The 14593-nt window shown below is 39.1% G+C and overlaps 1 protein-coding gene across 8 annotated transcripts in view; it reads right to left on the bottom strand.

The window, feature by feature from the left end:
- garnl3 (GTPase activating Rap/RanGAP domain like 3) overlaps nt 1-14593 on the bottom strand; it is an 88831-nt gene that overhangs the window by 35729 nt on the left and 38509 nt on the right. For all 8 annotated transcript variants that reach the window (XM_083531774.1, XM_083531773.1, XM_083531778.1 and 5 more), the window contains exon 3: nt 880-954. In XM_083531774.1, the coding sequence (XP_083387900.1) occupies nt 880-954 (75 nt within the window). The remainder of the gene's footprint in view (nt 1-879; nt 955-14593) is intronic.

Genomic DNA, 14593 nt, shown 5'->3' on the forward strand with positions numbered 1-14593 from the left:
AAGGAAAAACAGAGCTTCGTGTCTGATTAGTAGGTTTTAAACAACGAATCACTTGACTTGGATTAGTGAGCTTGTTGGTCCATCGATGCATCGTCTGAATTCTGATCAGCGCCTCCGTACAGCTTGGGCTCAATGAACCAGCAATTGTTTCGCTGTATCTGCAAGCATGCTGCAGTGTCTGCTTCATAAGCCAGTATTGGCATGTGGTTGTTATTATGCCGCATCAATGTACATACAGTACCCGTGAACCTCGAGCCACTGTGCCAAATATACAGTGGATTTAGGCCACACTTCCTATGTTGTCAGATGTTGTATGACTGCCTTACCTCGGAAAAAAAAATTTTGTGTATCTTTATTTCTATTGCACTGTAGCATCATGGAGGATATTCCACCATTGTTAACGAATATTATTTAAAACAAATGAACGCTAAAAGCAAGCGGGATTAAGACACACTTCCTGTTTGTGTGTGTGTGTATATATATATATATATATATATATATATATATATATAGCTACAGGAGCTCGTCTGTTGGATCGGACTACACGGACCAGCCTTCACTCCCCACATGCATCAATGAGCCTCAGGTGCCCACGACTCTGTCGCCGGTTGACCACTGTTCCTTCCTTGGAGCACTTTTGATGGATACTGACCACAGGAGCTGCAGTTTTGGAGATACTCTGACCCAGTCGTCTAGCTGTCACAATTAGAAGAAGTAAATCCTGCAACCTCTCCCAAACCACAAAATCTAATAACTCCTTGTTAAGCAGAATAGAGATAATTGTAATAAAGATAAGAAAAGAAGAATAACTGATTTTGAAGATGGTTTTACTGGTACAATATGCTGTACATTTGTTTGTTTTTTTAGTACATTCCTCACCTCATCTAAGGAACCGTTCTCCACCCTGAACCGTCCGGCTCTTTGTATGGCTCCGTCTGCATCGCTGGAGATCAGCTGTAAAAAGACAAAACAGTTCATCATTATTTCACAATGTCAAGCTTTAGGACCTTAAATCCGGTGACAATCCCAGGTTCTCTACACATTCGAGACATTTTGAACACCCCACCTACAATATGGCAATAGTTTATGCAATATCTTACACTTTTCTACAAAGTAAAACTAAAAACCCGATCTTTTCATTTATTGTTACATTTAGAGTTAATTAAAAATCTTTCTTCTTCTAATTAAAAAAATAATAAAATAAAAACTTTGCCGCTGTCCATTTGCATTGCTTTCCATTTGAGGTAAAAATTCCATGTAAAAAGTGCATCAGGATATAAAAATGTTTTTATTTTTGACTTGTGAAAAACGCTGCAGAATTTCCTTTTTGGGGCATACAAACCCTTTGGCCTTGATGTCATTAAAAAGAAATGTGTAAAATATGACTGTTTCTGCAAGTCGACATAAAACAAATAAAAACCTTTTACAAACCTGAGCACTTCCTTAAAAATCTGAATGTTACAACTCAACATGGAGCAGTTTAAAAATAATATAAATGTTTTTAATAGAATCTCATTATGAAGGAAAAGAGAACTTAAAGAGAAATCCCATCCCACATCCTTTTTTCACCTTTTCTCTCCCACTACCCTTTTTTTTATCACGTACTGAGTCCCCACTTTATTTTTTTCCTGAAGTGACTCAGCTGGAGTTAGATGAGTTTGTGTTGGAGGTGAGAAATAAAACATGATTATGAAATTGATGGCAAGATGGAGACAGAGGGGAAAGTGGGAAAATGTGAGTGAGGCCACGGTGGTGCAAACTCTGCTATCAACACCAAATAATCGGCATGCAGATGCCCCCTCCCACCCCCAACACACACACACACACACACACACACACACACACACACACACACATTTGTTTACATGAAAGCTCTTTGGTGACAATGGAGAACCAGCTGCACACACAATTCAAAACTAATTACGTGTATGTGTGTGTGTGTGTGTGTGTGTGTGTGTGTGGGTGTGTGTGTGTGTGTGTGTGTGTGAATGGGAAAAGCAATAGAGATTGTGTATTTCAGTTGCTTTTCTATGTTCACTACAACCAATAAATGGCTCTTGATAATTTATGAAGCGCATTCTAGTGCGTGCGTGTGTGTGTGTTTCGGTGTGTGTGTGTGTGTGTGTGTGTGTGTGTGTGTGTGTGTGTGTGTGTGTGTGTGTGTGTGTGTGCGCATCTCAATCCCCTTTGACACAATGTAATCTCTTTTGCACTGGGAAATTGTGACATCCTCCAGACGGAACGACGTTGGTTGCTAAGCAACAGACGGCAGAACCTCACCCATCCCCTCTCCTCTCCTCTCTGCGCCCACTCTCTCGTTCCCCCTTTTACTTTCATCCACCTGTTGGTCAGCACACACTTTTCATCTCTCGCTGTGTGCATGGATATCGTGCTATGATTTATGGGTGTAAATAAATATATACAGTACATATATTATACCATGTACATGATTTTTAGAATCAGGAAAAATCCACATGCAATCCTAATCGTAGCATGGCTACATGTTGTACGTGTTGTACGTTACTGGTACTGAGCATCATTAATTGAGCTAATGAGCTTCCTAGTACAGCCATAACGCACACTAAAATAATTAGCTTGTCCCAGCGGCAAAAATACAATGATTTTGTCTTATCAGTCACTGTTGATGAGTGAATAGCACACTGGAAGTGAGAAAGGACAAGCAAATTTCCTGAAATGGTGATCAGTGAATAGAGGTGATAGAAAACGTATTCAAATTCAATCAACTTTTAACATGTGCCAAAGCAAATAACTCCGGTATTTCTGAATTACACTCATCACATCGTCTGCCTTGTACTGGGCAAGTCCTCGGGCTGATCGCACTTGCACATATGCCCTGGAGCACACATTACGCTAGCATTTGCGCAATTACACACGTGCTAATGTTCGATCGAGGCGAGCTGTTAACGTGTTAAACATGTGCGAGATGAGCTCACGAAAAGCGTGCGCCTGAAATGCAAATCAAGCAGAAAAAAATTGCTTATGCAGGGTTTCTCTAGGTTTCACCGAGACCTTTTTCATTTAGACCTTCTAAAACCATTTTAAATTAAACTTAAAATTTATATCGCAACATACTTTTTTCAAGTATCGCTAAACTTCCCCATAGCTGAAAAATAAAATCCGTTTTAAGTCAAAGGTTACAATCCATGAGAGATTCGCACCAATAAAAGAAAGCTGTTGCATGTTGGTCTCATTTGTAGTCGTAATTATATTTGGACTAGCGAAAGAAAGAACACCAACACGGAAACTAACAAACAAACAAAAACGATTTTAAAGTGCTGCATGAGCATTTCAATTAGCAGCATCACATGGACATTGGAAAATTAAGACCTGTTTAAAATGTTTGAGAAATAATTGACTAAAACAGAACAAAACATGGATTTTGGATTTTTATTTGTCACAAATTATATTCGGAATGCAACTTGTAGTGAAATGTAAACCCGATCGGCCGCTCAGAAATTGTGAATTAAGTAAAAGGGTATTTAAGTATAAAATACAAAGCAATATAAGAAAATAAAAGAAGAAACAGAAAATATATTACATAACGATACGGTGGTATTTAAAAAAAATTAACACTTAGCTGGGTATAAGTGTCGCCCTTGACAAGTAACCATCCGATAGGGACTTAACACGTGCATAATAAATAAATAATAATTCATAAAAAAACAACACAAGACTGCATGGTATGGCGGTATGGCGTGTGCCAGGGGGTTTTGTAGTAATAACGCGGTCTAAGAAAATGGATTAGCATCATGTGTGTAGCTATGAAAATCTGATAGCCTGTTTTCTGCCCCAGTGGCAGCGTATACAAAGGAAAACCAACTGGGGTTTTACCGTATGGAAAGGGGTTTTAAAAAAGAAACATGGAGGGAATGCGGAAGAAAATGTAAAAATTCAGGACTTTAGGGTTTGCCTCTTGGCTCTAAGGCTTCTATTAACATTCAACAGAAAACACAGAAACTAGGAGCAATCTATTCAGCGAGAGGCATGTAGCTGTCAAGTGAGCTAGTTTGCATTTGAACGCTGATGGTGGAGAGACTCCAAAAAAAAGGAGTGGAGACTGATAGTCGATCGATGTGGTAAGTATTCTAATGAATTTACACGTGTCTGCACACACTTACAATCTGCTCTCTCTTGATCATGACCTGAGTTAATGTGCACATGACCAAGAGAGAAATGAAACCCATGGTAAAAAAGCTAGAAGATTAATGTGGGTATTGTTTGAAAAGCTTTCTTTTTTATTCATGTTTTGTTTTTACAAGGCACAAAAACTAAACAAAAAAACGGTGAGAACGGAAAGCTGGAGGGGTAATAAATCGGTGCTGTTGTGATTGCGAATATATAATTGATCTCATCAGAGAACCTATGAATGCGTTATCACGCCTCACACGCAGCAGAGTTTGGAAAGCAATGGGAGAGAGAAGAAAAGAAAGAAGAGGTGGGAGACGAGGGAAAGAATGCATGCAGAGAGAATATAGACAGAATGAAATGTAAGGCATGACATCGAAAACAGACACTAATACGTTGTTAGCAACTTGCTTTGACCAAGCCCAAAATTAATTTTCTTTGCCATTTCTTTGCCCTTAACTAAAAAACTAAATCAGTTTTACGTCTGTGGTACGATCAAGAGAGAGTCGCACCGATATCAGAAAGCTGATTGGCTGTTGCATGTTGGTCTCATTTGTAGTCGTAATACAATTAAATCTATTTGGACTAGCGAAAGAAAGAAAGAACTACAACAGGGAGGGAAAAAAAAGTGATGGGGGAGCATTTCAATGAGCCTTAGAGGTAGCGTATCTATCTATCTATCTATCTATCTATCTATCTATCTATCTATCTATCTATCTATCTATCTATCTATCTATCTATCTAAGGACATTAAAAAATTTAAACTAATTAATTATTTAGGACAAAGAACAGTGCATTTAAGAAAAATTAGGATTTTAAGAACCCTGAGGAAACCCTGAAAAATTCTATCTTAAACATTTTGGAGTGGATTTTACACATTACAATTATAACAAGTAACAAGTGTTTTCAAATTTGATGATTGAAACAGAAAGTCAGGTTATGAATCTCACTGTCGTTTCAGCCTAAATTTAGCAGATTCCCAACACCACGTATCATACCATTTAGTCTGGAGCTACAGTATATAAAGAGGAAAGACAAAAGAGCACACAAAAAAATTGATTAATATCCGAGCACCTTCATGGGCTCTTTTTATGCGCAGCATCATTTTGTGTAAAAGGTCGATAGTGCAGAGGTCACACGGTGAGATTGGATAGGTGACCTTTTCTCCGGGTCGTTATCACACCCAGAGAAAGGCTCCAGGTCCTTTGACTGTCTTCTGATTTATCTCTCTCTCCCTCTGTCTTTCTCTCTCTCTCTCTCTCCCCCCCATTCATTTACACACAACAAACTGTGTTGCAAGAAAAACAGGAATCATACAAGTGTTGCTTTTATTTGAACTTTCACAACTGTAATACTAAAACTATCTCTCTCAGAAGTTAATATGTAATTACACACCGACGTGTTCAGTGTTTTATAGTTGGAGGTTGAATAGTGTTCACCTGTGCGCTTTCTTATTCATTCTGTAAAACATACAGCCTCCAAGACAAAAGACAGTAGTATGACAAGACTTCTACTTACGAGGTGGTATCAAAAGGTTTTCGAGACGGTACTAACGGTACTAACTGGTGCTATTCTGACCACGCGAGTTACCGCGTCTCGTCACAGACAGCAAGCTAGAACAAATAGCGAACGTGAAATTCTGCCCCAGAGACGTTTGTGCAACGAGTCATTACAGTCAGCGGAAGAACATCACTAGCAGACGAAAAAAAGATCCGGAAAGACCTTTTTTCGTCTCAACCACCGAAACCTCAACCACCGAAAATGGTGAAATTGTTCGCCAATTCAGAGAATCTCACTTCCGCACCCACCCAGATTTTAATTCAATTCAATTTATTTTTATTTGTATAATGAACATTGTTTTAAAGCAGCTTTACACAGATAATGTGGTGATAAAAAATGAAGATGTTCTTTATAAGTGTAATTTTGTCCCTAATGAGCGAACCGGTGGCGACTGTGTCAAGGAAAAACTCCCAGAAAGGGCATAAGGAAGAAACCTTGAGATGAACCAGACTCAAGAGAGAACCCATCCTCATCTGGGTTGCACCAAACGTCTATTTATTACAGATATACGATGTTGCAGCGTACAGTGATGGTGATCAGAAGCAAACTGTAGTCCTGAGTCAGTGTAGCAGACTGTTGACATTAACTACAGTCCAAATCCATCCTCAAAGCTCCCGTTCTTACTCCGGGATTTCATGGAACCACCCAAGGCGTGAGATTTGGCTCCTGCGGACTTCGCCCTTTCATTCATTCATTCATTTTCTCCCGCTTATCCGTAATTCGGGTCGCGGGGGCAGCAGTCTAAGCAGCCCTTCGACCGCTGCCCAATCCTCACAGCACCATCCCTTACGGTCCCTCCTGCAGGTGGTGAGCCCACGGGAAGGGACTTCGCCCTGTTCCTGAAAAGTGAACACCATTGCAGAGATCCAGCAGCAGAAGGTGCTTAATATGCTCCAGAAGTGGCAGGAACGGTGTGTAAACTGTTTTTTGATACCACCTTGTACTTCTTCTTTCATTGGTCATTCGAGTTTTGATTCTCACATGCCCACTGCAGACACTGCAGACAACTGTCTGTGGAGCACTATTGGTACAGTAAGTACACTCTATAAGTATTTGGACATATCATTTATTGTAATAGTATGGCAGATTGTTGTGTATTTGTATATATTTATTAACGTTTGTGTGTGTGTGTGTGTGTGTGTGTGTGTGTGTCTGTCTGTCTGTCTGTCTGTCTGTCTGTCTGTCTGTCTGTCCGTCTATATATCTATCTATCGGAAGTGTCAAGCACTGTTTTTGTGAATGGTGGAATTAAGTTCTGTGAAAGGTGAACAGGATAAAAATGGGAAAGATGACAGCCATGAGAGAGAGAGAGAGAGAGAGAGAGAGAGAGAGAGAGAGAGAGAGAGAGAGAGAGAGAGAGAGAGAGAGAGAGAGAGAGAGATGAACAACACATGGTTTGGTGTGACTAGTGAGATAAAACTGGAAGGAAAATCACCCAGAAAAATAAAGAGCCTGCCTACTGTTTCCTCATATCCATGTGGACCTGTCAGAGTGTCACCTATAATATCTATCTATCTATCTATCTATCTATCTATCTATCTATCTATCTATCTATCTATCTATCTATCTATCTATATATATATATATATATAGTGCAAACTAAAGCCTTCTCTAATGCATCAGGACTGATACATGACGCCTACATCCACGTACATACACCCACCTGCACCTCCTGTAAAACAGCACACTGTATTAAAGGCTTACAGGAGTATTTAGAAAAAAAAACTTGTCTACTGTCTTGGCCCTATCACATGTGAGTCATGCCAGGACACATCTCACGATATGATGTCTTGCCAGGTTGCTTATTTTTATACAAGTCACAATAAGCTCTGTCTCTGCTTAGCATATGCATGTAGGGTTTACACACATCAACATCATTCTTTCATTGCTAAAAATAAAATTAAAAGTGCACAGAAAAAAGAATCCGAAGCTCAACGCTGAACTAAAAGGCTTACAATGAGTTTGCAATCAAAATATTAGGTTTTCTGTCCTTTCCATTTATTATTTATTTAACTAAAATACTAAGCAGAATAGTTACATTGAATACTCTAGCAAGTAAAAAATGTGCTCTAGCTCATCATACATATGATCTGTAAAATGATCCTTTAGATCCTTTTCAAAACGGGCAAAAAAAGCAATACCCAGCACTTGCATCACTGTCTGTGGTGATCGCAGAATGAACTTGGTATCATGGAGGAGATACTCAGCAAAGTCTATTTCCTTGAGAAGTGTTTTGGCATGGAGGGAAAAACATGGCACAGGATACACTCTCACCAGAATTAAGCATCACTCTGTGTTCATCTGTAGTAACTCCTATGTGTAAAAAACAGGCTTAAAACAGCTGTGATTAAATTACTATCAAGTGCTGCCACTAGAATCTGCGATTGCGGTCAATTAATATCAAGTGACAATATTTCATCTATTCCTGTGATCTCCTCCTGCAGCAGTTTGATACTATTTAAGCCCAGTGTATAACATCTGATGGAAATCTAAGTTTGGATGAAATATTTCATCCAAATAATGTATCCAAATATATAATATTTTCTGTTATATTTTCGCCCTCTTCACAAAGATGAAGATCCGGCTCAAAGGTCGTCGTTTTGACACCATTGCGCCGATCCATATAGCGAATAGCAGAAGGTGCTTCGAAAAGAAGACTTCCAGGACACATCCCAGAAGTGGCAGGAGCGTATGGCTGTGCGGGGGGACTATTTTGAAGGTGATAGTGTAGATAAACACTAGTACTTTCTTGGTAAAAGAGCGAGTCTCCAAACTTTTTGATGCCACCTTGTAGACATGGTGCACAGCATGGTGCACTTTTTTCCCAAATGCATTCCAAAAATCATGCTTTTTCGTGTTTTTTTCTAAAGGATATATATTTCTGAACACTATAAAAAAAAAGACCTTATAACTCAGATTTTGACAAAACTGTATACCAGCAGCACCTCTACAGCGCTATAGTTTACATTATATACATTATATTACGCAATGAGCATTCATTTATGCAACATGCAAATATGTATTGGCTGTCTGATTCTATTCTATTCTATTCTATTCTATTCTATTCTATTCTATTCTAAATATGCTCTGCCGCCATAATAATCTGTGGTAATCTGATAACATTTTTACTCCTAATCTCAATGGTCTAATTATTTATTTATTTTTTGCAGTAAACATCTTAGGCCTGTTTACATCACGATTTGATAATAAATGAACCAGAAACCTACAAGTTGTGGCCTTGCAATTGTTTTGGTTTTAATTAACAAGAATTAAATGTGATCTCAGGATCGCAGATAAATACACACAAACACAGATTGTGCTTTTGCTACAGTCTGAAGCTGGCAATTGATGAAACCCACGTGAGTGGGTTAAAAAAAAGCAAAAGAACAATTAAATCGACCTCTGCTTAAAAAAGACTAATGTGGAATCAAACTTTAATCCATGAGCTCCTGATTGCAACAAGAGTTTCGGAACGAGCTGTTTAAGTTCTGAACATTTACTAAATGTTCACACTTTTGTTCATTCATTACTCTGAGAATATATAACTATATAACACTTGATACATAAACCTGTTCTAATTGCAGGTACATCACACAACATAGAGCTACATCACACTACACAGAGTTACATCACATAACACAGAGCTACATCACACTACACAGAGCTACATCACACAACTACATCACACTACACAGAGCTACATCACAAAACTACATCACACTACACAGAGCTACATCACACAACACAAAGCTACATTACACAACACAGAGCTACATCACACAACACAGAGCTACATCACACAACACTAAGCTACATTACACAACACAGAGCTACATCACACAACACAAAGCTACATTACACAACACAGAGCTACATCACACAACACAAAGCTACATTACACAACACAGAGCTACATCACACAACATAGACCTACACCACACAACATAGAGCTACATCACACAACACAGAGCTACATCACACTAAACAGAGCTACAACACACAACATAGAGCTACGTCACACAACAGAGCTACAACACAGAGCTACATCACACAACACAGAGCTACATCACACTACACAGAGCTACATCACACAACACAGAGCTATATCACACAACATAGAGCTACATCACACAACACAGAGCTACATCACACAACACAGAGCTACACCACACTACACAGAGCTACATCACACAACACTGAGCTATATCACACAACATAGAGCTACACCACACAACATAGAGCTACATCACACAACACAGAGCTACATCACACAACATAGAGCTACATCAGACTACACAGAGCTACATCACACTACACAGAGCTACATCACACAACATAGAGCTACATCACACAACATAGAGCTACATCACACTACACAGAGCTACATCACACTACACAGAGCTACATCACACTACATAGAGCTTCATCACACTACATAGAGCTACATCACACAACATAGAGCTACATCACACAACACAGAGCTACATCACACAACACAGAGCTACATCACACTACACAGAGCTACATCACACTACACAGAGCTACATCACACTACATAGAGCTTCATCACACTACATAGAGCTACATCACACAACATAGAGCTACATCACACAACACAGAGCTACATCACACAACACAGAGCTACATCACACTACACAGAGCTACATCACACAACACTGAGCTATATCACACAACATAGAGCTACATCACACAACACAGAGCTACATCACACTACACAGAGCTACATCACACAACATAGAGCTACATCAGACTACACAGAGCTACATCACACTACACAGAGCTACATCACACAACATAGAGCTACATCACACAACATAGAGCTACATCACACTACACAGAGCTACATCACACTACATAGAGCTTCATCACACTACATAGAGCTACATCACACAACATAGAGCTACATCACACAAAACAGAGCTACATCACACTGCACAGAGCTACATCACACAACATAGAGCTACATCACACAACACAAAGCTACATCACACTACACAGAGCTACATCACACAACATAGAGCTACATCACACAACACAGAGCTACATCACACAACACAAAGCTACATCACACAACTTAGAGCTACATCACACAACATAGAGCTACATCACACAACACAGAGCTACATCACACAACACTAAGCTACATTACACAACACAGAGCTACATCACACAACACAAAGCTACATTACACAACACAGAGCTACATCACACAACACAAAGCTACATTACACAACACAGAGCTACATCACACAACATAGACCTACATCACACAACATGGAGCTACATCACACAACACAGAGCTACATCACACTACACAGAGCTACAACACACAACATAGAGCTACGTCACACAACAGAGCTACAACACAGAGCTACATCACACAACACAGAGCTACATCACACTACACAGAGCTACATCACACAACACTGAGCTATATCACACAACATAGAGCTACATCACACAACACAGAGCTACATCACACAACACAGAGCTACATCACACTACACAGAGCTACATCACACAACACAGAGCTACATCACACTACACAGAGCTACATCACACAACATAGAGCTACATCAGACTACACAGAGCTACATCACACTACACAGAGCTACATCACACAACATAGAGCTACATCACACAACATAGAGCTACATCACACTACACAGAGCTACATCACACTACATAGAGCTTCATCACACTACATAGAGCTACATCACACAACATAGAGCTACATCACACAAAACAGAGCTACATCACACTGCACAGAGCTACATCACACAACATAGAGCTACATCACACAACACAAAGCTACATCACACTACACAGAGCTACATCACACAACATAGAGCTACATCACACAACACAGAGCTACATCACACAACACAAAGCTACATCACACAACTTAGAGCTACATCACACAACATAGAGCTACATCACACAACACAGAGCTACATCACACAACACAAAGCTACATCACACAACATAGAGCTACATCACACAACATAGAGCTACATCACACTACATAGAGCTACATCACACAACATAGAGCTACATCACACAACACAAAGCTACATCACACAACACAAAGCTACATTACACAACACAAAGCTACATCACACAACACAGAGCTACATCACACAACACTAAGCTACATTACACAACACAGAGCTACATCACACAACACAAAGCTACATTACACAACACAGAGCTACATCACACAACACAAAGCTACATTACACAACACAGAGCTACATCACACAACACAAAGCTACATTACACAACACAGAGCTACATCACACAACATAGACCTACATCACACAACATAGAGCTACATCACACAACACAGAGCTACATCACACTACACAGAGCTACAACACACAACATAGAGCTACGTCACACAACATAGAGCTACAACACAGAGCTACATCACACAACACAGAGCTACATCACACTACACAGAGCTACATCACACAACACTGAGCTATATCACACAACATAGAGCTACATCACACAACACAGAGCTACATCACACTACACAGAGCTACATCACACAACATAGAGCTACATCAGACTACACAGAGCTACATCACACTACACAGAGCTACATCACACAACACAGAGCTACATCACACAACATAGAGCTACATCACACAACATAGAGCTACATCACACTACACAGAGCTACATCACACTACATAGAGCTACATCACACATCATAGAGCTACATCACACAAAACAGAGCTACATCACACTGCACAGAGCTACATCACACAACATAGAGCTACATCACACAACACAAAGCTACATCACACTACACAGAGCTACATCACACAACATAGAGCTACATCACACAACACAGAGCTACATCACACAACACAAAGCTACATCACACAACTTAGAGCTACATCACACAACATAGAGCTACATCACACACCACGAGCTACATCACACAACACAAAGCTACATCACACAACATAGAGCTACATCACACAACATAGAGCTACATCACACTACATAGAGCTACATCACACAACATAGAGCTACATCACACTACATAGAGCTACATCACACAACATAGAGCTACATCACACAACACAAAGCTACATCACACAACATAGAGCTACATCACACAACACAGAGCTACATCACACTACACAGAGTTACATCATACAACATAGAGCTACATCACACAACACAGGGCTACATAACAGAACACAAAGCTAAGGACTAAAGTAAGTTGTCCTCGCTACATAAAAGGCATCGTGTGCAACAGAGTGCAAACAGTGCAAGACATAAGACACCAGACAATACAAGACAGTGTAGGACAGATAGACAAAACACATAGCGCTGACCAGTAAACCGACTGTATAATACTCCGTATTAATATTTGTATGAATATTTGCCAAGATGGACATTTTTCGATGTGTAGGATTAAAGAAATTATCCCTTATTTTATGAAGTGTGCATGTGATTGATGAATGTGCAGCGTAGAAATTCAACTAAAATTGCATTAAATCTGGTTGTTTTAAACAAAAATATCCCGCAAAATAACAGACTTGCAAAATTGTATATTCCCAGTTTATTCCTTTTACTTCCAGGTTAATTCGCAGATATTCCCTTTAATTCCCATGGAAACTTTCCAGCCTTACAAGCTCTTTGTATTTTGCAACCCTAATTGTGGCAAACAAGTCCAGAGTAAAAACCACTCAGTGTTTAAAAAGTAAATTCTTGATTTTACTGCAGCTGGCTACATATTTTATATTTAGATAATCAGATATTTCAGATGGAAATATAGACCCAGATGTGTACAATCCTATTAAGCAGCAGCATCTTATTGAGGTGCATTTGCTGCCTTTCAGAAATCCGGAAGCTTCAGAAATGAAAATGGCATTTACGCCTTAAGTTTCATGGAAATGGCAAAGAAATGCATTGAGAACAATTAAGTACAATATCCAATTATTTCTACTTCTGCACTGCATACTGTCGCTTTTGAAAGTTTCTAGGCCTTGAACATGCTTCATAAAATACAGAATTTAAAAAGTGCACTTATTATGATGCAGGAGGAACACAGAAAGCATTTCAGTCCCCATGGTTTTTAGGTTTCCCCAAAGGATTGCAGGCAAGGCAGTTAACCTCATCTGAATTTTTAATCATTTCAAGCCCCATTAGATCATGCATGTTTTTATAGACTAGCAAAAATACAAATGTTAGATATTAATAAAAGTGTGCTGTGGTTGCATCGTACTTAACCCTAGAAGAATGAAGCTATAAACGTTTTGTTCATATTCTCAAAGAATTGTGCGTTTTCACTGGTTTTCTGCTGATGATAATTCAGTAATTCTTTAAAAGTGGCTAGTAATGAAAACAAGCTTATCTTTCATTTCATGTGCTGCTATCGAGTCACAATAACAAACAGCACCATGTTAGCATTTTCGCTTACTCTTGCAGGAAAAACAATCATGATCTCCAGAGCTCTGAAGAAATATTTGTTCTCCTATAGCAGCAATGTCTTTCATTTATTTCGCCATGCACTGTGTTTTTTAGGCAATTCATGGTCGTATTTACTGTTGTCTCTCAGTTCACATGTCCAGTTTGACTGGCCTGATGTTCCTTTTTACATTTAAAAAAAACAAGCTGAAACTTTTGTTTGGCAAAAATCAATAGGAGGTAAGGTTTGTTTTCTTTCTCTAGTTGTTGAATCTACTTATATGTCAGGAAACTACAAATAAAAAGGACCGACATAAAATCTGCTTATTCCAGACTACTTATTCGTTCTGCTTTTTTTTTTCCCTCGAGTGAGTGTATCTCGTTCATGAAAAAAAAAAATGAAAAAAAAACTGAAAAAAATGTCAAAAAAACAATT

This window comes from Silurus aristotelis, assembly GCF_946808225.1.
Source record: "Silurus aristotelis genome assembly, chromosome: 26".
NCBI classification, from domain to species: Eukaryota; Metazoa; Chordata; class Actinopteri; order Siluriformes; family Siluridae; genus Silurus; species Silurus aristotelis.